At 36.5% G+C, this 23,664-nt stretch overlaps 1 protein-coding gene across 1 annotated transcript in view; it reads right to left on the bottom strand.

Moving 5' to 3' along the window:
- The window catches only part of SLC2A13 (solute carrier family 2 (facilitated glucose transporter), member 13), a 426,909-nt gene that overhangs the window by 75,685 nt on the left and 327,560 nt on the right, over window positions 1–23,664 (bottom strand). Inside the window, exon 9 of the mRNA XM_011936118.1 lies at window positions 1,249–1,374. Within this exon, the coding sequence (XP_011791508.1) occupies window positions 1,249–1,374 (126 nt within the window). The remainder of the gene's footprint in view (window positions 1–1,248; window positions 1,375–23,664) is intronic.

The raw sequence follows: 23,664 nt of genomic DNA, 5'->3' as shown, positions 1-23,664 counted from the left end.
TAAAATAAATAAATAAATAAATAAAAATAAAATACTAATTGTATTTCTTTTACATATTTCTTTGTAATTAGTATATTTATAATGTGGTCTGGATCTTTACTCAACTAACATATATAATTTACTTCTTTGGAGCAGTTCTCTAATGAAATGATTATTATACTATACTTTATAGCTCCTATGAGACACAATACTTTATTACAGATTTCATTGCCTTTATCAGTACTATGAGTAGACAAGATAAGAGCATATTATTTTATAGGAATTTAAAACACAAAAGAGGTTAAAGCCATATCAAATAACATTTGCCCATTTTACATGTCTGGATACAAATGTTAGTTCACAAATCTGGAGAATATTTATTTATTTTATAGTAATATTTCATTTATACATCTACTACAAACCAAAAATATTAAGGTTTCTAGCCTCCCAAGCTAGTTACATGCCAATGATTACCAACTTTTATCTTTATTTTGCTTAATTTCACTCAACCCTGGAAAAGGCCTCTAGGAATAAAAAAAAATAGTTTCATGAAATAATTTAACGTGATAGTAATTCTTTTTTTTTTTTTTTTTTTTTTGAGGCAGAGTCTTACTCTGCTGTCCAGGCTGGAGTGTAGTGGTTTGATATCAGCTCACTGCAACCTCTATCTCCTGGGTTCAAGTGATTCTCCTGCCTCAGCCTCCTGAGCAGCTGGGATTACAGGCATGTGCCACCACTCCTAGTTAATTTTTGTAATTTTGTAGAGACAGGGTTTCACCCTGTTGGCCAGAGTGGTCTCGAACTCCTGACCTCAAGTGATCTGCCTGCCTCGGCCTCCCAAAGTGCTGGGATTACAGGCGTGATGCACCACATGCAGCTTAATGTGATAATAATTCATTTTGACTTTACAATTTCTTTTCATTTAAAAGTTTGGGAGTCTGGAAATACATCGTAATTAAACAACATGCAGTGGGAGAAATTGCCTTGGCAGTATTTTTGAACACCTGCCTAAAACTAAAGATCCAAACTCCTATACCTTATTAGAGAAATCTGGGTCTCCAAAAGTCTAGGCCTGGGTGCTTTCTACTCTGCGTGAAACACACAATTGCAATGCTTTGCATCCACTATCACCAGTATATGCTGCAAAGTAATGTAATTATGAAGGCCAGTTTAAAAGAACTGCTATAAGTGCAAGCACTCTGAAAACTTAAACATAAGCCTCATTTTGAAATATTATTATACATTCATATGGTAAAATGAGTGATATACCTGCCCCAGGCTGCCTCATTTGTAGATGCTTTATTAACTGGAACACAGGAGGAGTCAATGACAGTTGATTTGTTCATCTTGTAGCAGAAACCGCAGTCTGGATCCAACATACATTCATTACAGTAACTGAAAAATGAAAAGAGTTACCGTCATGTTGGCAGAGACAACTGGTGCTCACCATATACTGGATTCCATGTGCTTCTCTGCATTTTCCACTCTCTTGTGCAGTCAGCTTGGGGCCTTGGGATTTGTTTTGGCCAAGGAAAGTGACATGTGTTGAGCCAGGTGAGAGCTGGCTGGTCTCTTTGATTTCTCCCTCTTTTGGCCATATCAACTGTGGAAGCCACTTTGAGCTGAAGGAGGCTTGGATCTGAGAGACTGAATGTAGAAGAGTCCCCGTCAATCTGGAGCAAATAAACTTTTGCTTTCCTAAACCAATGAGATTTGTTACCAAACTGCAGACTGGCTCATTGTGATCCAGCCCTGACTGGTTCCAAGTTGCATCAAAGCATTCATTTCTCTTAATTGTCTACCTCATGCACCATCTATTTTAAAAAATGAAAATAGTTTTTTTTTTTCTAATACATATCCTGAAAAAGAAAATTCAAACAATCATGGCACAAGTATACATATGTAACAAACCTGCACGTTATGCATATGTACCCTAGACGTAAAGTATAATAATAATAATAATAATAATAATAATAATAATAATAATAATAATAAAAGAAAAACATTATGTCTGAAGAAAAAAGTCAAACAAAAATATTACTACTCAAATATGGCCATTGTTAACATCTTGGTGAAATCTGTGCTTTCAGCAAAGTTATACTGAGTATCAATTATGGATTATTCTTAATTTAAAAGAAGCAGGTATAGGAACAAAGGCTAACCATCCCCTAATCACATCTGCTAATTGGATCACAAAGTCATAATCAGTTACTAATTGCTCATTTGGCAGCAGTAGTCTAACTGCAGAAAAAAATTTAAAGAAGCAAAATCCTTTAGAGGGCAGGGTTTGCCAACTAAAGCCTACATCATGCTTATAGAATGAGTTTTCTCCCTGTCGCAGTCATTTGCCAGACAATTCTGGAGCACTTTACAGATGGCAAGCACATGCAAGGTATCAGAGATATTAAAGATGAATAAGCCCAAATCCCTGCTCCTTGGTAGATAAAAGGCAAGAATGAGAAACAGACGAACAATGACAATGTAGTGGAAACTGGGTATGAGCTACCTGGAACGGGCCGATTCATTTTAACGACGAGAGCTGGGAACCATTTTAAATATGACATTGGAACCAAATCATAAAAGAAATTTACCAGGCAAAGAGGTAGAACAAAGGGCATTTCAGAGAACTGCTTTTGTTGTCATTAAAGATTTGTTGTCAGCACAGATTTATTAAATATTTACTATTTATAAGTCATGATACTATGGGTTGTGAAAGGAGAAATAGGTCATCTGAAAAAGACATCCAAGGGACATACAAGTTGTCTGAAAAGGATATGAAAGAATATTTCTTAATGTTCAAAATCAAAATACTTTTTTGATTCAGTTAACTAAATATGAAAACACTGGTGATAGGGTTTTTATGTTTGTCCCTTTCAAATCTCATCTTGAATTGTAATCCCCAAAGTTAGAGGTAGGGCCTGGTGGGAGGTATTGAATCGTGGGGGGAAGATCCCTCTTGAATGGTTTAGTGCCATCCCCTTAGTTCACATGAGATCTGGTTGTTAAAAAGAGTCTGGAACCTCCCTCTTCTCTCTCTTGCTCCCCCTTTCACTATGTGAGGTGCCTGTTCCCCCTTAGCCTTCCACCATAAGCTTCCTGAGGCCCTCACCAGAAGCAGATGTCAGCACCATGCTTCCTGTGCAGCCTGCAGAACCGTGAGCCAATTAAACCTCTTTTCTTTACAAATTACCCAGTCTCAGATATTCCTTTATAACAACAGAAACAGACTAACACAACTGGCATGGTTTAAAAATTAGATTTCTTATCATTTCAGCCTTCTCCCTCCTGTGAACTCTTCCTGAGCTAGGCAGTCACCCATGTTTTTGAATGAGACTTCAGCTCTAGACAAAAAGCAAAGGAAAGGCCATTCAAATGTACTGAGAGGTGATTCAGCAATGTAAATATAAAATTTTCTACACCTGTGATAAGCACACTAAACTAGACAACTGAAGGCTTTAGAAGTGAGGACACTGAGTGTCTGTCTTTGAGAACCAGACTAGGCTAATTTGGAAAGGGAGATAATTTCTACCAGTATTTTGTGTATTCTGTCCATATGAGGTTAAATTTAACAATACTAATTGTTCCAATGGCCTTAAGTTATACCCATTTAGGAAAGGTCAACTCACTCATTTGCAGAGAAATTGTTCTCAATTTTATTTCTCTGAAAATATGTAGTCCCTACAAAAGTCCAAAATGCATAATGGTAAAGGCTAATAATTACTGAGAACTGACTGTGTGTGCATTTCAGACATATGAGATGTCATCCATAAAAAATAACTTCCTCAATCACTTATCCAAGCATGACCCCAACTTCCCACTTTTCCTGCTTACTTATTAAATGATCTTCCTGTGACCTACTATGTGCCAGGTACTATTCTAGGTGCTGGGACATGTAAGTGAACAAAACACAGTTGTTGCTCTCGTGAAGCTGATTTGGTTATTAGACTTCCTGATGACCACCAGTTAACTGACCCCTCTACTTGCTCTCTATTATCAGTTTTCTCCTTTCTTTAGATTACTGACCACTTCCCATCATTTCAATATCCCAAATTTTCCTTCTCCTCTATCATTCCATTATACTCATCTGGCAAAAATCCTAGCCCCCTCTGAATGCAAACATTTGCCTTTTCTGTGACTTCACCCATACAGCCAAATGTAGCTGAAGGAGTCACACTATAGAGCAGATGAGTAGCTCTTCTATAATTCATGATCACCAGCCTCAAATGGATTCTCAACAATCCTGATCTAGATGGCTTTAGTCAATATATACATCTTAAAGTTTCTTAGACCCCTGATTTCTAAGACTTTACTTCTGCTTACATTTATCCACATCCTGGAAATTATTATCATCTATGACTGGCGTCAGCAAACTACAACCCTTGAGAAAATCTGGCCTACCACTTATTCTGTAAAAAAGGCTTATAGAAACACAGCCATGTCCATTTGTTTACTTATTGTTTATGACTGCCTTCATGCTTTAAGGACAGAGCTGAGAAGTCGTAACAAACATGATACAGCCTGCAAAGCTGAAAATATTTCCTATCTAGCCCTTTATAGTAAAAGTTTGCTGAACCCTAATCTAGAACACCTATATAGATTCCCGGTGCAGATATTTCACCCCTTTCTTTAAAATTCCCTAACTTCTTTACTCCAAGAACAACTGCTCTGCTACCTCATAGAGACCTTCAACATTTGTTCCCCACCAATCTCTCACTCACTCCATGGCTCTGCTTCCCTCTCTATGAAACCTTCATGTGAATCCCTCTAACCACTCTCACCAGATCCTCAATGTCTTCATATTTAGGTTCTACTATTACAGCCACCCTGCAGAACTTCATGTTTGTCTCTTTCTGAACACTTTTCAACCTCTAGACTATTCTATTCTGGCAGAGAAATAACACAACCAGGCATATTGATACAAATACACATTACAAGTTTTCAACCTTGGCTGGATACTCACTGTTGCCAGGAACTTTTCCTGTCCCTAATAATAGATAGATTTCCCAAGCATCCACAATTCTCTTCAAATCCCAATCCTTATTCCTCCACAAATTTCTTAGAAGATGGCCTTGTCTTTGTTGGGGTTCAGAACATGCTACTCCATAATATGGCACCTTGGAGCTCACACCCTAATCTTTTCCCCACCTTTGCCTCTGAAGCACGGTCATAAAAAAAAGAAAAAAAAAAAATCTCTTACCTACATCCTCTGAAAGTAGGTCATAAGACCCTCAGTCTATAGGGTTCCTTCTCTATACCCAGAGGCCAAGAAGAATCGGAACAAACACGCCTCGCTGAGTTCTTCCCAGGTTATTATTATTAGCTCATACCCTTTGTTCTCCACTCTTATTTCCAACAACTGTTCATAAAAATACACAGTTTTTCCTGGGTGCAATCTTCATGCCTGAAGGCTGTGTCACATAAAACTTTGGTTAAACACATTTGTTATGCTTTTCTCTTGTTAATGTCTCTTTTCTTACAGTAATGCCCATTATGACTCTTGAGATAGGTCAAAAAAAAAGATATTATTTTTTCTGCCTTACATCGTCTCAGCAAAAAACTGAAGGGACTAGGCATGAATTTTCTCACATTTAAACTCAGAAACAAAGACTTCTACATCCATATCTGTCCTCACCTCTTTTCCTCCGGGCTCTGAAAACAAGTGTTCAAAGTCATGGACCAAACTTTTAATTTCATTTCTCTGGCCATAACCAGGACCAACACCAAGTCTTACTAGTTATTTTCTTCCCTTTATCCTTTCAAACCTCTCCCAAAACATACTCCAAGGTGTATGTGCAGGTGTAATGCCTTTCTTTTATTAAAAAAGCATGAAAAACTACTCCTTCTGCTACTCCATACTGCCCCTCCACACCATTTTGTTCAGGGAAAGGAGGTCAAGTATCAAAAAGTGTTCAATTTCCTTCCCATTCCAAGGAGTAGGGCTCAGTGTGGGAACTGTATTTGTGCTTATCTGGACTAAGCCCTTATCTGTCTCCGTCTTCTGGAGGAAAGACAAGATTTCCTACCACTCTTTCATCCTTGACCTGGAATTTTTTTTTCATCATATAGACCATTTTATGGCAAAATTCTTCCAAATATTACAAGATTCCCAACTTCAACTTGACATTTAGAAGGTAGCACAAAACTTTAAATATCCTGGGGAATCTGCTAATTGACCTTTTACAGAGAGCATGTATCATACCGACAGCTTTAACAATGGCATTTTTAAAAAGGAACAACTTCTAGAAGTGGCTATTATATTTTTCACTCAAGATTTGCTCTTTAAGCCTTTCTTGAGTGTGGCCTGATGAATTTATGTAAGGTTTTCTAAATATAAAAACTGAAAATTTAAATACATTGGCACAAAGTCAATGCTCATAAGAATATTCTAAGCATAGACTGAAATCTTTTCTTTTTGTCTGTTTTGGTGGAAAGCAGATATTGGGCCTATTTGTCCCCTTTCACAGTGTGACCTGGACTAAGTTCTAAATTCTAGACTTCAAAGTTTTCTATCTCAAGAGGACACATTCTCTAACAATCCACCCAGTTCCAAGACTGTACATGAAAGAAAAAGACAGAAATACCTATGATCTAACCCTAAATTCACACAAAACTTAACAGTGTAAAAACCAATTAGAATGCTGCAACTTCTCACAAGTATTTATTCTTACATACTAATTTCTTTCTTTTTTTTTTTTTTTTTTTTTGAGACGGAGTCTTGCTCTGTGGCCCAGGCTGAAGTGCAGTGGCCGGATCTCAGCTCACTGCAAGCTCCGCCTCCCGGGTTTACACCATTCTCCTGCCTCAGCTTCCCGAGTAGCTGGGACTACAGGCCCCCGCCACCTCACCCGGCTAATTTTTTGTATTTTTTAGTAGAGATGGGGTTTCACTGTGTTATCCAGGCTGGTCTCAATCTCCTGACCTCGTGATCCGCCCGTCGCGGCCTCCCAAAGTGCTGGGATTACAGGCTTGAGCCACTGTGCCCGGCCTTACATACTAATTTCAAGGGCAGAAATTATAGGTGTGCTCTACTTCAGGAAACTTTACATTTATAAGAGAAATGAATATGAAGATATTTACATAAGGACTATGCTTTATAAAAGGAATTGCAGAATGAATTAAATAAAATGGAGTTCTCCTTATTGATATACAGTTTAAATTTCAGGCTAATCCACATTTAGTAAAGCTGATGGAGATGGCCCTCATTGTAACATACAATGCTCTTTACTGACTAGTAAGCAAAATAGATTCTGAGCACCCAAGGGATAAGGCCATGCTTACCAACTCTGTATCTGTAGAACAGCATGCAGCCCGCTGCAGGGTGGATTCCCAATATATATTTGTTGAATGAACCAATGCACAACAGCTCTAGAAATCAAGGCATTCTTGTAGGTTCATAAGCTAGTTTGTACTTGGTTTATGGAAAATAATTTTAGGGGGTAGGTGAATTGAGGTAAATATATTAGTCATTTTTAGAATGAAATAAAAAGAAGGCAAAACCAATTGTCAAAGGGTATTTTAAGTTGAGCCTGGGTTTTAAATTGACAAGCGATGAAAGCCACAAATATCTGATTAACACCCAAAATGGAATTGGTTAGTAATTTTGATAACTCACTTTCAGAAAGCAACGACAGCAGCAAGAGCCAGTTTCCTTGAAGCCCACATAGAAAAGCCAGAGAGAGAGAGAGCTCTCTTTGAAATCACAGCCCACAAAATTTCATAGTAGAAGGACATTTCAATATTTAGAGAGAATTTGTAGTAAATATGTGTGCCTGGAATTCAGACTATTTTTCTCAATTGTAGACACCTTTCCCATGGGGAAATTAGACAATAGCCAATGATGTTCCTCTACTGTGGGATGTGACTGCTGGGGAGCTGAATGCAGATATACTAGAAACTCAAATAGAGGAAATTATGGATTCCAGACAAGTACAGTTAGAACCAAATGGTTCTTTTTTACTGGTTGCAGAGAAGAAATATTTAACTTTCCAATCTCTAGCCTTTCTTTCCAGAAAGGGAGAAAATCTCTGACTTTTGAGAAAGGGGACAAATAAGTATTCATATATTTAGAACAAAACTGGCTCTAAAACCTAAAAATGCTTCCAATTAAAGTAAAAAAGAGCAGGACAAAAGGCTGCTTAGTGTCTAAGGAAGAGAAAAGATGGCCTATTTTCATTCAATCAATCGTTTATATGTTTCAGGTGGCACCCAGGGTCTTAGCCAAATGTGCTCTCTGCTCAGAAAATCTTTTAAAAATTGATTTGAGTTAATTTAGAACATTTTTAGTTTCTACTCCGTGAAGTTGGGTGTGAACTCAGCCCTCTGGAAAACGGTCCATTTGTTTTTAAGTATGTCTCATTAAACTCAACGAGCTGGAGCATCAAGAACAATGTTTGATCTTAAAATGTCTGTCTCTAGAATGCTCTAAATTTCAGAAAATCAGTGGTGGCCAACACAGGTGTAGGAATGATCCGTGGCCACAGGTCCAATTTCATTTTCTGCAGGTAATTACATGCATGTGCAACCATGCCTGGCTAATTTTTGTATTATTAGTAGAGTTGGGGTTTCACCATGTTGGCCAGCCACCGTGCCTGGCCTTGTACTTTCCATTCTTATCCCAGCCATCTCTCATTTGAGCTCTTCCAATAGTCTTTTAAAGGGGCCTGCTTCTAGACTCTGTTCACTCCACTCTCTACACTGCCTCAAATCTAACCTGATCAGATTTCTCTGCTTTTTAAATCCTAGAGAGCTTCCCATTGCCTATAGGAGGAAAATGATGCCTTACTATGGCATCATTTAGCCCCTGCCTATCTTGCCTGTCTCTTCTTGCCATTTTTCCATAGGTGCCGTGGGTGCTAGCCAGTCCAAAGAGACTGCAGGATTTAGAATATGACATGCTCTCATGTTTTTCCTCATACTGTTTTCTCTGGATATTACTTTCTACCTTATCTTTCCTATAGTTCCTTTGCTTCAAGACTCATGTTCCTCTATGCAACTTCCTGATCCCAGCAGAATTAGAGGCATCACAATACTGTCAGAGTACCACAAAACGCTCATATTATTATCATGCATCCCCCGATTTCTTGACAGGTTCATGCCTTGTTTGCTTTCCCTTACTGCACTGTGACCTTCTCAGGACCCTGTACAGCTTTTATTCTTAGCGATTTCCATGTTGCTTGATACATAAGTGCTCAATAAATACCTGCTGAGTAAGTAATGAGATGAATGAATGTCACTAATATTGATAGAAGATTTGGTAGTTCCCTCTCTCTCTCTGTAGTTCCATTAGACACCTCGTTCTCCATTTCAGTCCATGAAGATAACAAGATTGAAGATTGAATCACACCATGAATTGTTCCTTACAATTCACGGCTCTCAGACCAAATCCATACATGACCATCTGGAACTCTGTGAAACACAGTCATATTTCTCGCCTCTTCCCCTTACATGTTGAGGCTAAGATTCAACTGACTCCTGAGTTAGATGTAAAAAATTTTATATTAGTGAGGTCTACTGTTTAAAAGCAACCAGGCTCCTGCCCAGATTGAACATTTGGCTCTGGCACTGTTAAAGGCAGCAATTTAGCCTACTAGTCAGAATGGTTTTTCTTTGCTTTTGCGATTTAACATATATTGGTATTTTAGGCCCGGATTTCTAGTAACTGGTTGTCTAATCCTTTTAATGAATTCTTGGGTTGATTCTTCCATTTCATCTGAACAAAGTGCAACAAAGAACTCTCTAATGGGGAAGGAAGAAGAAGAGAGCTCTATCTACCAAGTCTGTCAATTCCAGTGGGGTTTAAGTGTTTTCCTGTTACAGTAAATGAATGTTTGATCAACATAGTTAAAAACCTCAATTCTAATTTTGCATGTGTAAGATGCCACGTATATAAATGTATGTTTATATCTATATACATATACATATGTTTATAGGTAAATAAATATGTGCATAAAATATATATACATTATATATAACTTTTTCAGTCTCGATACATTTCAGAGTAAAAATTAGATTTGCATACAATTTGTATGTAATCAACACATACAAATATAATCGAATTAGAGTGCAACATGCTTTTTTCAGAGAAAAAAACAATAATTAATCTTCTCTGATGATAACATATATTATTCATTATTGAAGAGACAGAAAAGAAATACTAGAAGGAATACTTAAGAGACTGAAATTCTTAGGTTTGCAAACAGACCAAGTAAGTCGACTAGTATTTGAGGCTATGAAGATTTTGCAGGGTGAATTTTATCTTGAGCCTTATTGTGGTAATATCACAGACAGCTTACCATGCAAAGAGGCTATATTAAATAATTACATGTTCTCATTTAATTCTTACATTGGCATCATGAGGGAGGCTTTATATTCCCCCTTTTACAGAAAAGCCTCAGATTTAGAGAGGTTAAACTACCTAAGCAAGGTCACATAACTGAAATGTGGCGGAGCTGGGGTTCCAACCTAAGGATGTTGACTTCCAATGTTCAGATTTTTATAAGAAGTTTATTTAAAGGAAAGCAGGCTGAATAATATAAAGAAAATAAGCTAAAACTAAAATTAGAAGACAAGATTAGAAATACAGAAAGTACTTCAACATATATTGTACCGTCTGGTCTTTTCCAGTATCCTGGTGAACTGTGCAGGTGCATTCTTGTTTCACAGATGAGGAAAACAAAGCTTGGAAAGCTAAGAGACTTGCTCATGTCTCTAATAAAGGTTCTCTGACTTCAAATCAGATATTTATTCTACTTAGCCTTAGTTGTGGAAATGTAAAGTTATGCCATTGAGAAAACTGATCAGCATAGTGACTGACATGTGACACTCTGATAGATTTTGGAAACTTGTATTGTCTTGTGAAGATACAGTAGGAGGCAATGGTTATATTCCCCAGTAAAATGGAGGCAGAAAGTACTATGTGGAAAAGTGGTGATAACTCACTACAGCACATATTTTTAAATATTTTTTACTGAGGTAAAATTCATATAAAATTTATCATTGTAAAGCTTGCAGTTTAGTAAATTTCAATATATTCGGAGGTCTACAAGCATCACCACTATCCAATTCCAGAACATTTTCATCACTCAAAAATAAGTCCTTTACTTCCCAATTCCCACTTTTCATCACCCCCTGGCAACTACAAATCTACTTTTTGTCTCTATGGATTTGCTATTCTGGACATTTTATATCAATGTAATTATACAATGTTCTCTGTTGGTTCTGACTTCTTTCACCCAGCATGTTTTCGTGGTTCAGCCATGTTACAGCATTTGTCAGTATTTCATGCCTTTTTACAATTATACAGTATTCTACTGTAGGATATATCACACTTCATGTATCTATCTGTCAGTTGATGGGGTATTTGGGTTATTTCTATGTTTTTTCGCTGTTTTATAAAAAAATGTTGCTATGAACATTTGTGTAGAAGATTTTGAGTAGACATGTGCTTTCGATTCTTCTGGGTGGAATTGCTGGGTCATATGATAACTATATATATATATGATATTTATATTAATTTTCTGAAAAACTGACAGACTCATTCATGTACACTTTTTGCTACTTGATCTTTGACCAATGATACTGGTACAGAATGAGTCAGGTTTTCCAAGTCAGTGCTAGAAATAGTTAATGGAAGAATTTTTTCATTTTTAATGAGAATCACCAAAGGAGAAGATGTTTTCAAAGATAAGCCTGTCATTAACACTTACAGTAGTGATCCAGCCAGCAGAATGAAAATTTTATATGGTCTTTTGCAGAAAGAATAATAGGGAATCTTGGCCCCAAATAAATCAGCAAACTGTGAAAGATATAAATAATGTTCACCAATATCTACTTGTCCTCCATTTCAAGGTAGATAGAGAATTATAATACAATTCCTTATATGACATTAGGGGTAGCCAAGTGACTAGTTGCGGCCATACGATGAGAGTATGAAATAATAGTTGTAGGCCAAAGCATTTATTGCTATTGCTCAACTCTCCAGCTCTACGCTTCACCTCTGTGATAAATCTTGAAGCCTTGAAGTGAGAGGTGGCATCCTAGAATGGTGGAGGCTCTATTAGTTTGGATACCTGAGATATAAGCAGAGTTGTTTGTTGTTTTAAACCACAAAGGTTTTTTTGTTGTTTTTATATTAGTAAGGCCTATCCTATCCTGGCTGCTATATCAGCTCAACTTATTTCTTTATCATCCTGGTTCTGAGCTATAGTATATGATTACTGGCACATGTCTTAAGTTATCAGTATGCTTCTTTTCCCCTCAAAGCATTGCAAACTGATCATTATATTGGTGACACACTCTACACGCAGGTCACAGAGCTTTACCAATAAAGACAAATAAAAATAAGGTAAAAACACAGTTTTGCTTGGGGCTCATCATTACTGTCTGAAAATTCTTTTATATAAGCCTTACTTTCTCTCTTCATGACTATATTCATATAAGCATTGATGTGTCCCTAAAAAGCTGTATAACATACATGCCTCCTTCAAATATAGTTAACTAGTCATGTTACCTGATAAGAGGTGCTGATTTCTATGTAGTACTTCTAACACTAGCTTTTCTACTTATTGAGAACTTTTAAATATTTCGAGGCATAGCATAGACAGAGAGTCCTTTAACTTGACAGTTTAGGGTCATAGTAACAGCTATGGAGTCAAACTTTAATATAAGAACTGCACTGCGGTACATATTCTTTGATTAGAATTGTACTATTTTAAAATGTAATGATAAAGTTCTTATAGTAAGAGGCTCATAAATATCATTCCATGGCTAGAAGCCGTACCCATAAATATTACCTAATTTTTAGTATAAACTTTTCAGAATCTGAAAAGTTCAAAAGCAACTCAATGTTCTTTTTTAGAAAAGAAAGCATTCATCTATTTAACATATAAAATATAAATGAATGAATGAAGAAAGTGAGGTATCTGTGACTAAAGTGTTATATTTAGTATCCATGAAGATCAAACTCATTTAAACATAACTGGATTTATAGTCATACACTGAGCTTTCAATGCTACTTCAAGTGGACTGAAAGAAGCAAGTGAGATCTCTACTCAATTATTAGTCTGAGCCTTTCATGGATTTTGGAAATTATATTCTTCCCTCATTTGACAAATTAAAATAAAGATAAAGAAATACCTAAAGAAAGAAAAATTTACTCAGTTTCTTAAGCAGTTAATTTTTGCATGAAATATTATGGAGATTCTGTCTCTAACAGAATATGCTTTAGAAATACTCATTTTTAGATCAATTGAATTTAAGAGACTATGCAGTTTTTAATATGGACTAATGGAAATTCATGACTTTCAAAATCAAAAGGAAAAATTAAAGTGACACACTTGATAGATAGTTAAAAATAATATGTAGGTTATAAATTTAGAAATGATAACTTTTATCCAAAACGAATTACTTTTTACTGTTTGGGGTATCACAACTTGAAATCTGAGTATCTAGTACCCTCATTCTTTGTAATGGGCAGTCACGTTGCCTTTAATATATTTTCTTTATGTTGGTATAAAATATAGGTTATTTTAAAGTGAGCACTCTATATTTTTTCTCCATCTGAGGAAATACTTCTTAAAATTGCCTCTCTTTTTGGGACCCATTTGTGCCATTTTGCTTCAGTAACTGATGATTCTGTATCTGTTACCCAAGTGTCTTACTATGCACCAAGAAAGAACCTTGGTAACCAAATCTGTTTTACATTTTTTGTCAAACACTACAATACCTGGCATTAGGCTTATTGTATTATAAGTGCTTCAAACAAAGACAACATAATCAAAGGAAGAAATACATTTTGACTTACACTGCTTTGCTTCTCAGTTCTTGCATAGTTGGTTAGAAGGTTTTCTGATTTTCGTGAAAAACTGTGTGTGTGAATGTGGAGGACAAAGTGAGTTTTTATTGAAGGGTGAAAGAAACAGCCCCTGGAGCCCCAAAATGACATTTGGTTGGAAGCTGTGTTGTGTGACAGAGATGAAATGAGATAGATTGAAGTCATCCCCCTAGATAGCATCATGTCCTCTGATGCCAGCAACTCTGTGTAATCTTTTGCTCTCACAACTAGACCTTATTGCACTGACAAAATTCATAAAATAAAATCAAGGTGAATGAAACCAATAGGAATTAGGGAAGTGGTGTTGGGGTGTGGCAAAATACTAATGTTAGCACACAGTGGTTCTTCTCTTCAAGGAAAATTCAGATTCACATGGATAATTCACCTCCCTAACTAAAGGAGGAGGCTTAGAAGAGAACAGCTTTCAAAATGGTCTTCCTTTTCTCATATGATTGTACAGATATACTCCAATTTGCCTAAAGGATATTAGTTTGTAAGTGCTCATCTGTATTTGCTTCTTGTCTTAAATGACTTTTCTCATGTTCATCTACCTGTGTAACAGAGGTCTTAAAAACAATTACCCAAACAAACAAAACAAAATAAAATCAACAATTCAACTCAGAATATTCAACTATGCTCACATTCAAAACCATATAGATAAGATCATTGTTCTGCTCCTACAAAAACCAAGGTGGTGAATACTTTAAAGTATATCAACATAGGTATTTTATAGGTATTATTCACCTTTGACCATAAGGAATTACTGTCCACTCCCAAAGAATGCATTACACCCTCCCTTGGACAAGAAGAGCATCACACTTTAATTGGTAAATTTCAGAATGAAAAGGGTAGTGGTTAAGGGCTGAATTCTAGAGAAAGATCTTTCTCAGTTAAAGCATGGTTCTGCTGTCTGCTAAGCCATATGATCGAAAATTCACTTAAGTTCCTCATTTTTATTTTTAGACAGCATCTCACTCTGTCACCCAGGGTGGGGTACAGTGGTGCAGTCTCAGGTCACTTCAACTTCTGCCTTCCAGGCTCAAGTGCTCCTCCTGCCTCAGCCTCCTGAGTAGCTGGGTCTACAGGCACATACCAACATGCCTGGCTAATTTTTGTATTTTTTGTAGAAAAGGGATTTTGCCACATTGCCCAGGCTGCTCTTGAACTCCTCGGCTCGAGAGATACACTGGCCTCGGCCTCCTAAAATGCTGGGATTACAGGCATGAGTCACAATGCCCAGCCTCACTTAACTTCTTTAAGCCTCAGTGTCACTGGTAAAATGGGGACAATAATAGCATCTATCTCAGTCTTTCTGAAGGATAAAAGAGAACCCATGCAAAGTTCTTAGTAACGTGATCCACATAATGGTAACTATATAACAAATGGCAGGTGCTGTGACCATTCTTTTTGAACAGATAAGGAATCACTCATTTGTTCAGATCACTCATTTTGAACAAACACAACAAAAGGCAGCTGTTTCACTGGTTTCAAAGGCCAAGGAAACAGGACAAATGAAAGAGATATTAATGATTCCTTTTACTTTGCAAAACTAGAGTTAAATATTTAAGACAACCACATTTCTTGTCACCTACAAAGTTGACTTTAGACTTCTAATGAGCATAGAGAGAACTAAACCATGAAAGTAGGTGAATCCCTATTTTGGGTCCTAATAGGACCCAAAACCTATTAGGTCCATTGGTTTGTACTTCCTGCTGTCAAGCAGAATCACTCATAAATGTCTCATAAAATTAACATATTCCCTAGCTGTACTGTTGTGGCAAAGATTGCTAGTGGCCTATCCCTATATTCATTCTTTCCCTCCTTCTTTTTAAGAGAAATGTGATTCCTAACTGGGCACATAGTGGCTCCACCTCCCTCCTCCCAACTGCTGGACAAAAGAATACATGTCCCAGTTCACATTACAACTAGATACAGCCAAGGGATTAATTCTGTCCAGTGAGAAGTATTGCGTGGGATTTCAGGAAGACTTCAAAGGGAGCTGATTCAGCTGGGAAGAGCTGCTCTTTCTGCATTTTCTTCTGGCTTGCTTCACAGGAATGCTATGTTGGTAGAACTCCTGCAGCCACCCTGACCCATGTGGTGAACTTATGAAAGACATTTGTATGGGTATAGCAAAAGGATAGAAGCCTGGATGCATGATGACGTTAGATATAGCACATTGGTCCCCAACTCCTTACCCTTGAATTTATTTCACATGAGACAGAGAGAGAACGACTTCTTCCTTGCTTAAGACATGTTATTTTGGGTTCTTCTGTAATATATAGCCTAACATGATTCCAAGTGGTACAAGTATTTTTTCAAATGCTTAAAAAATATTTTTGCTTATTTTTGAATATATTCTGAAAAAGCAAGTCTACCCAAGTCTCCAACATCTCTCTAAATATATACTTGTGTATGGGTTCAAAATGTAAATAAAAGCCTAAGATATTTCCTACTTCTGATGTGAGGCTATATTTCATGCTTTGTTTCTTTAACAGCTGGCACAAATGCAGTACTTGGTGCATGGTTAGCATTCAATGATGTGTGCCAAATGAAAGAATGAAAAGTGGGAAAGTCTAAGCCCTGAAAATCCTGGAAGATAACCTAGGCAATACCATACTGGACATAGGAACAGGCAAAGATTTCATGACAAAGATACCAAAACCAATCGCAACAAAAACAAAAATTGACAAGTGGGATCTAATTAAACTTAAAAGCTTCTGCAGAGCCAAAGAAACTATCAACAGAGTAAATAGACAACCTATGGAATGTGAAAAAAGCATTTACAAACTATGCATCTGACAAAGGTATAATATCCAGCATTTATAAGGAACTTAGCAAATTTACAAAAGAAAAACAACCCCATTAAAAAGTGGACAAAGGACATGAACAGACACCTCTCAAAAGACGACATACATGCGGCCAAGGAGCATATGAAAAAAAGTTCTGTGTCATTGATCATTAGAGAAATGCAAGTCAAAACCACAACGAGAAACCATCTGACACCAGTCAGAATGGCTATTATTAAAAAGTTAAAAAATAACAGATGCTGGTGAGGTTGTGGAGAAAAAAATGCTAATATACTGTTGGTAGGAGTGTAAACTAGTTCACCCATTATGGAAAGCAGTATGGCAATTCCTCAAAAAGCTAAAAGCAGAACTACCATTTGATCCAGCAATTCCATTGCTAGGTATATATGCAGAGGAATGTAAAGCATTCTACCATAAAGACACATGTATGGGAATGTTCATTGTAGCACTATTCACAATAGCAAAGACATGTACTCAACATAAATGCCCATTAATAAAAGGCTGGATAAAGAAAATGTGGTACATGTACACCAGGGAATATTATGCATCCATAAAAAAGGACGAGATCACGTCTTTTGCGGGAACATCAATTGAGCCGGAGGCTATCATCCCTAGCAAACCAACACAGGAACAGAAAACCAAATACCACATGTTCTCACTTATAAGTGGGAGCTAAATGATAAGAACAAGAACTTATGAACACAAAGAAGGAAACAACAGACACTGGGGTCTACTTGAGCAGGGAGGGTGGCAGGAGGGAGAGGAACAAAAAAGATAACTATTGGGTACTGAGCTTAATACCTGGGTGATGTAATAATATGTACAGCAAGCCCCCTGTGGCACGTTTATCTACATAACAAACCTTCACATGTACCACCAAACCTAAAATAAAAATTCAAAAAAAAATTCAAAAAAAGAAAAACAGGTGGGAAAGAGTCCCTAATAGTATCTGCATATATATGATTGCAAATTGGTAATGCTGATTCTCCCAGTGACTCAATGTGCACTGGTGAATGCGGCATTTAGCGAGCACACTGGTTCCTCCAAGTTACTTGGACAGCATGAAAGGTGACCTAAAAGTCTCAGAGTTCATGCCTCATCCCAGTAATCTCACCCACTGAAGAATGGCCGACCCCTGCCTCTTATTTGTGAGATGCAAGCTCAGTAATGTCAAGAATGATGACTTTTCTAGCTTGTCAAGTTTGTTTTGCTTTGTGAGTCTGTTTTTTGAGGTGCTCATGACTGCCTCTATCTTAATTCAGTGCTTCTCTGACTGAGGTGGTAAATTGTTCCTTTGTGACTCTTCCTTACAGGGTAACTGAGCAGTTAAGCTTCTTCTTTTAGTGCTACAATTTCTGTTGCTCCAATTTCTCTCTGACAGAATAATTACCAAGTTTGTCTCTCTTGGAGTCTCATAGATTCATGTTTATTTGAGTTTCACTTATGTGTGGATTTCTTAGCTTTTTCTAGTATTTGTTCAATTTGTTGTTTTTGTCTTTTATTAAGGCTTTAATCTTCAAGGTCATAAAACTCCTACCTTACTTTTTGCATTAAATGGCTACTCTCTTCTTTTTTTTCTGGTGAGATTTCAAAGCTCACCAGAGCTGTTGTTGTTTTTTAAAATATTCTTTCAGAATAGTATTGTGTCTTCTTCTGTTTTTGTTATTAGTGTATATAATTTTACTTTAATCCTGTGATTTAAAATCTTTGGATTCTTGTGTCTTTCCTCATTTTTCTTGAAAAGGCAACTCCAATTGCAGTTAAGCGCTCTCTTGCTTCTGCACACATGCTATCAAAATGTCATATTCCCTGCTTTGGCCTGCTTGACTCTAACCGACTGCTTTCTGCTCAGCCTTGGGAAGTCTTCCACAGTAATATAGGAGTCAGTGGATTTGTCCATAAGTAGCTACTGGAACCAAAAAGGAGTTAGTATTTTAATACATAATTAGATGAGTGACTTTTAAAAAATTATGAGTTTTTCTATTGTATTGATATATTTTTCAACAATCTATGTATTAAGTAAAATAAGGCAGCCTCTGGATATTAAAAAGATAAATATAAAGAAAGTATAGCATTAACTCCTCTTGTAATTGTTCTGCAGTTGAACTGAGCCGTGACACTCATTGTTAGTTTGCATAAGAACAGAAGATCACTTTAGTATACATTGAAATTCCAACTATAACAAGCAATAATACTAACTTAGGATGTTTAGATTTCTGAATTTTATTCTAGTCATATATAGCAAGCCAAAACATACACATTTAAGTAAGTAATGTGAACATGAAAATAAAGTTAACAATAATTATATCTGTGCCAACATTAGTATATGGTAATTGCCAAGAATTTACACATTCATTAATATTTACTTATGTGTTTAGCTATAGCACAACACATAATTGTAAAACATATATGAATAAGGATGATAATATATTCTTGCCAAATTTGATTACACAGGCCAAGATTTGTTGCTTTAGGAAGAGAATAATTATATTCAATTTCAAATGTTTATTATATCACACTGAATTTTTGTGAAAACATCTATCGCCAGAATAATGTACCCATTTTACAATGATAAAAACGAAATATCAGGAAAAGCTGAATATTTAGGCCCCACAAAGTTGTTATTATTATTATTATTATTTTTTTTTTGAGATGGAGTTTTGCTCTGTTGCCCAGGTTGGAGTACAGTGGTGCGATTTCAGTTCACTGCAACCTTCACCTTCTGGGTTCAAGCAATTTTCTTGCCTCAGCCTCCTGAGTAGCTGGGATTACAGGCATGCACTCTCACACTGAGCTAATTTTTGTATTTTTAGTAGAGACGGGGTTTCACTATGTTGGCCAGGCTGGTCTCAAACTCCCGACCTTAGATGATCCACCCTCCTTGCCCTCCCAAAGTGCTGGGATTACAGGCATGAGTCACCGTGTCCAGCCAAAGTGAAATGTTTATAGAAACACTAATCAATTTAAATAAATATTTCATTTGTTTCCAAAATGGACAAATTAGAAAAATGCTACTAAGTTCTCCTTATGAAATAACTTTTCTGTTTGTGAAGACTAATGAGAAAGGATTTATGACATAAAAATCGTATTAGGCTGAAGAAAAATTAAACAAAAGAAAAAATGAGAATTAAAAAACACATTCTGACTCTTAACTGACAATAACTTTATGATATTGATAATTACTAAAAATGAGTAGTGCAAACTTTTTTTAATGTAAAGGTTAGTGATTTTATTAATCTGTAAGCAAGATGGCCCTAATGTACAACACCAGTCCAAAAATGTTTGCTCTAGGCTAAAATTACGAAAGGAGGGACATTATCACCCATGTTAAATGCCAAGGATTAACAGGCTTCTACAGTAACTGTGAAGTATGCAATTCAGATGCACATGTAGGAAAACAATTACGCTAGATGCATCAAGAGAAAAGCAGGGAATGAAGGATGGATTTGTATTATCAGTTACTTAGTAACATGGAATATTTAAGACATGCTGAGCTTTGAGTCATTGATCATTGCAAATTAAGTACTCCTACACAGTTTAAAAATAAGTTTTCAAAATTTATCTTCCATCTATTTCACTGTGTCAAAAATTTTTAAAAATGAGATTATTTTCCCTTGTGTTAAAATATAGGTAATAGGCAATTGTGTGTAAGTATTTCTCTTCTACAAACCGAAACTTCTCTGAGGATGGGAACAATGTCTTATATATCTTTTATACCCTATCATCACAGAACAATGCAATGGTGGAAAATATTATGGAATCATTTTCAGTTGCAGGGGATTTGTGCTTTAGAAAGGACTAAAACACAGGTGTGTGTGAGGCTGGGTAAGGTAAGATGCATATGGTGATTTCTAATGATCTAATACTGCTTGTTATGAGGTTTGTATAAAATAACTACCATGGCAAATAACAGCATCTTGATCAAACATCCAGTCACATGAATTTGTGTTTTCAAACTGAGTCAATAAGGGAGAAATAAAGATGGACCCGTCTCTGGTATTGTTCTAAGAAATGCTGGTCAGATTTCCCTTTATGAGCCTAAAGTTGTCTAAACATTGCCGCACAAATTATGACTGTAATCAGTTGTAAGACTAAACTCCATGTGTACTTTCTGCAGTGTAACAAACGTAAAGTGCTTACAAAATTCCTGTGACAAATCTGTGAAGAAATTACTGGCTTGCTTAGTGTTTTAGCACTGCTGTAGAGAATAAAGAGGACATGTCCACTGAATGTGACTCACAGAAGATAACAGACTTGTGGCTGCCCATTGCTAGTATCACTCATGTTTTCTTCGAAGGTAACAAAAGATTAGAATATCTAGGTGAAGAAGAATAGGATCTGGAGGCAGGGAACCAAAGGCTGATTCATGCTAACTTCCTAGAACTAATTCGAAAGGGAAATTCCAACTTTCCATGCTCAAGAAACAAAAGGATCAGAGGCCACTCCCTTTGTAACCTCCACCCTTTCTGCATTGCAGATGAAAAATGGAAAGTACCTCTGATTGGTCCTCTCCTGAAACCAATCAGATTGGTTGTGACCTATTTGCATAGGGGTATAACTTTGTAACATCAGCCTCTGATTGGTAACCTTCCGAGACCAATTAGACTGGTTGCGGGCCACTCCTTCATTCACTTAGGGTGTAAACCAAGTAGCCAATGGGAAACCTCTAGAGAGTATTTAAACCCAGAAAATTCTGTAACCAATGCTCTTGAGTCGCTTGCTTGAGACTGCTCCCATTCTGTGGAGTTTACTTTTGTTTCAATAAATCTGTGCTTTTGTTGTTTCATTCCTTCATTGCTTTGTTTGCATGTTTTGTCCAATTCTTTGTTCAAAACGTCAAGAACCTGGACAACTCACAGTCAAGACCCTCCACCTGTAACAAAGCCATTGTCTAGTTATGCTCACAAAGAATGGTGTTGACTTACAATCAACTACCTCTGTGTCTTCTCTGCTCCCTGGGTGGGGTTCAGGGCTTGATATCCTTTGAGGAAAATAAAGGCATCTCACCTACCAGCAGAAGGCTGAACCAGTGTGGGTGATCTAGGTGCTGTTTGGCATGACTTTGGAAAGAAAAGAGTGGTTAATGATATACTATCTCTATGACAGATTTCTCAGGGTCCCCAAAATTCTAACATTCCTTCAAAAAAAAAATCAAAAATAAGCCTGGGAGAATAAAAGGGAGTTGCTTCTAATTGCGACAAGGTCTTAAAACAGGGATTTGGAAACCTAGTCCTCTCACTTCTAAGCTGGGCAACATTTTTTTTCTTTTCTTTTCTTTTCATAAATAATTTTCCTAGAAATCTTTAAAAGCTTTAGTCAGACTGCTACAGCATGGTGTTTGATCAAGGCATCTCCCACTTTGCCAGTATCTGAGTTGCTGAGAAGGTGAAGTGATCAGAAGTCAATTTAAAGAACATAGTCTCACAATCTATATCTGTTTGGGAATCTGTGCATCAACCCAGAATTTCATTTATGTTACATAAGGAACTTTGGCTACTAAGTATCTCTGAAAGAATTTTATGCTAGTTCAACTAAATGGCATGTGTAGTGGAGGCAGAATTTCATTAGAAATATTCATTTCATTAAAATCCCTAGTTTTAATAGTTTTCATCATTTGGTACTTGATTTTCAGAGCAGTATTGTATTAAAATAAAATCTGAGTGTTTAAATACCTAGTCCTTCAAAATGAGGAGCTTAAAACCCTTCTCTTTGTTTCTTGGGTAACTGATACTTAGCATCTCTTTAGAATATTCACAGACTTTAAATAGTATTGAAATATGCAAAAAAAGGCCATTAGTTTGACTAAGGGAGGGAGGTGGACAGAACAAAATAGCTCTGCAACATACCAGTTACATCACTCTAGGCAAGTGACATAATCCCTCTGATCTTTAGTTTTCTTATCCATAAAATTGGATGATAATAATAATAATAATAATAACAACAATATCTTCCTCAGGAAATTTTAAGGGTAATAGGTAATATTCCAAAAGAATATGGAATAATACTTGAATATGATAAGGGCTTAGTTAACAGAAACTATTACTATTTTAACATAAAAAATCTGCTTAGAATTATGCCCCCTCCATCCTGCCAGATATATTGGCTGGGGCCACATAATTGGCACTGAGTATTCATAAAATTGAACTGCCTGCCCAAATGCCTTTTCCCTCATACTTTGCCTTTAACATTTATTTGTAATATTTCCAAAAATAGCTTTGTCTTCATGCTCACCATAATGAGATAACTTCAGGCTCTCACTGTCTCTCTCTGGGGCTGCCAGAGTTTTCTCCCTCCAATCTATATCCCAAAATGCACACAGAAAACTCTCTGTAAAGCTCAGCTTTGATCATGGTACCCTCCTTGGCTGATGCTGTTGACTGGCTTCCCTTCCTTACTCAAGCCTTGACCTAGTATCCAAGGCCTTTCCTATCCCTCTGCCTCATCCTGTGCCTGGTGTCCCTTTTTCCAGCAGTATGAAGTTTTATAATTTCCTTGAAGGGCAAATCTGTTTTCTGCTTTTGCACAGTTTGCTCTCATGTCTGGGTGGCTTCTCCATTTTCACTGGTCTGAGAAACTCTGACTCACCATTGAAAAATCAGATCAAGCTCCCTCCTCTGTGAGAGGTCCTTAATATGGGGACTATAAACTTGGATGAAAAGAAAATTACATCTGTATTTCATTAACCTTTTACTGAAATTTAGCAGTTCCTTCAATTAGGAATGTAGGCAGTAAACTACTGGCAAAAACAGAAGTCACATATTTTCATATCCCATTAAGGTAGCTGCAGAAATCTCCAAATACCATTTACATTCACTATGGGGTTGAAACTATGGTATTAGATTTGCAGTTAGATTTGTTACTTAATGCATTAATAAAAAAGTACATATGTTACTATATAACAATTTTATTTTTATTTTATTTTATTTTTTTCTAGGAAAATTTTCTTGTTGGTTTTATTTTTTATTTTATTTATTTATTTATTTATTTCTTTATTTTCTTCTTATTATTGTACTTTAAGTTCTAGGGTACATGTGCATAACGTGC

Source organism: Colobus angolensis, unplaced genomic scaffold (genome assembly GCF_000951035.1).
Source record: "Colobus angolensis palliatus isolate OR3802 unplaced genomic scaffold, Cang.pa_1.0 Scaffold150, whole genome shotgun sequence".
Lineage (NCBI taxonomy): Eukaryota > Metazoa > Chordata > Mammalia > Primates > Cercopithecidae > Colobus > Colobus angolensis.
The sequence above is the reverse complement of the archived record's forward strand: the minus strand, read 5'-3'. Positions and strand labels throughout refer to the sequence as shown.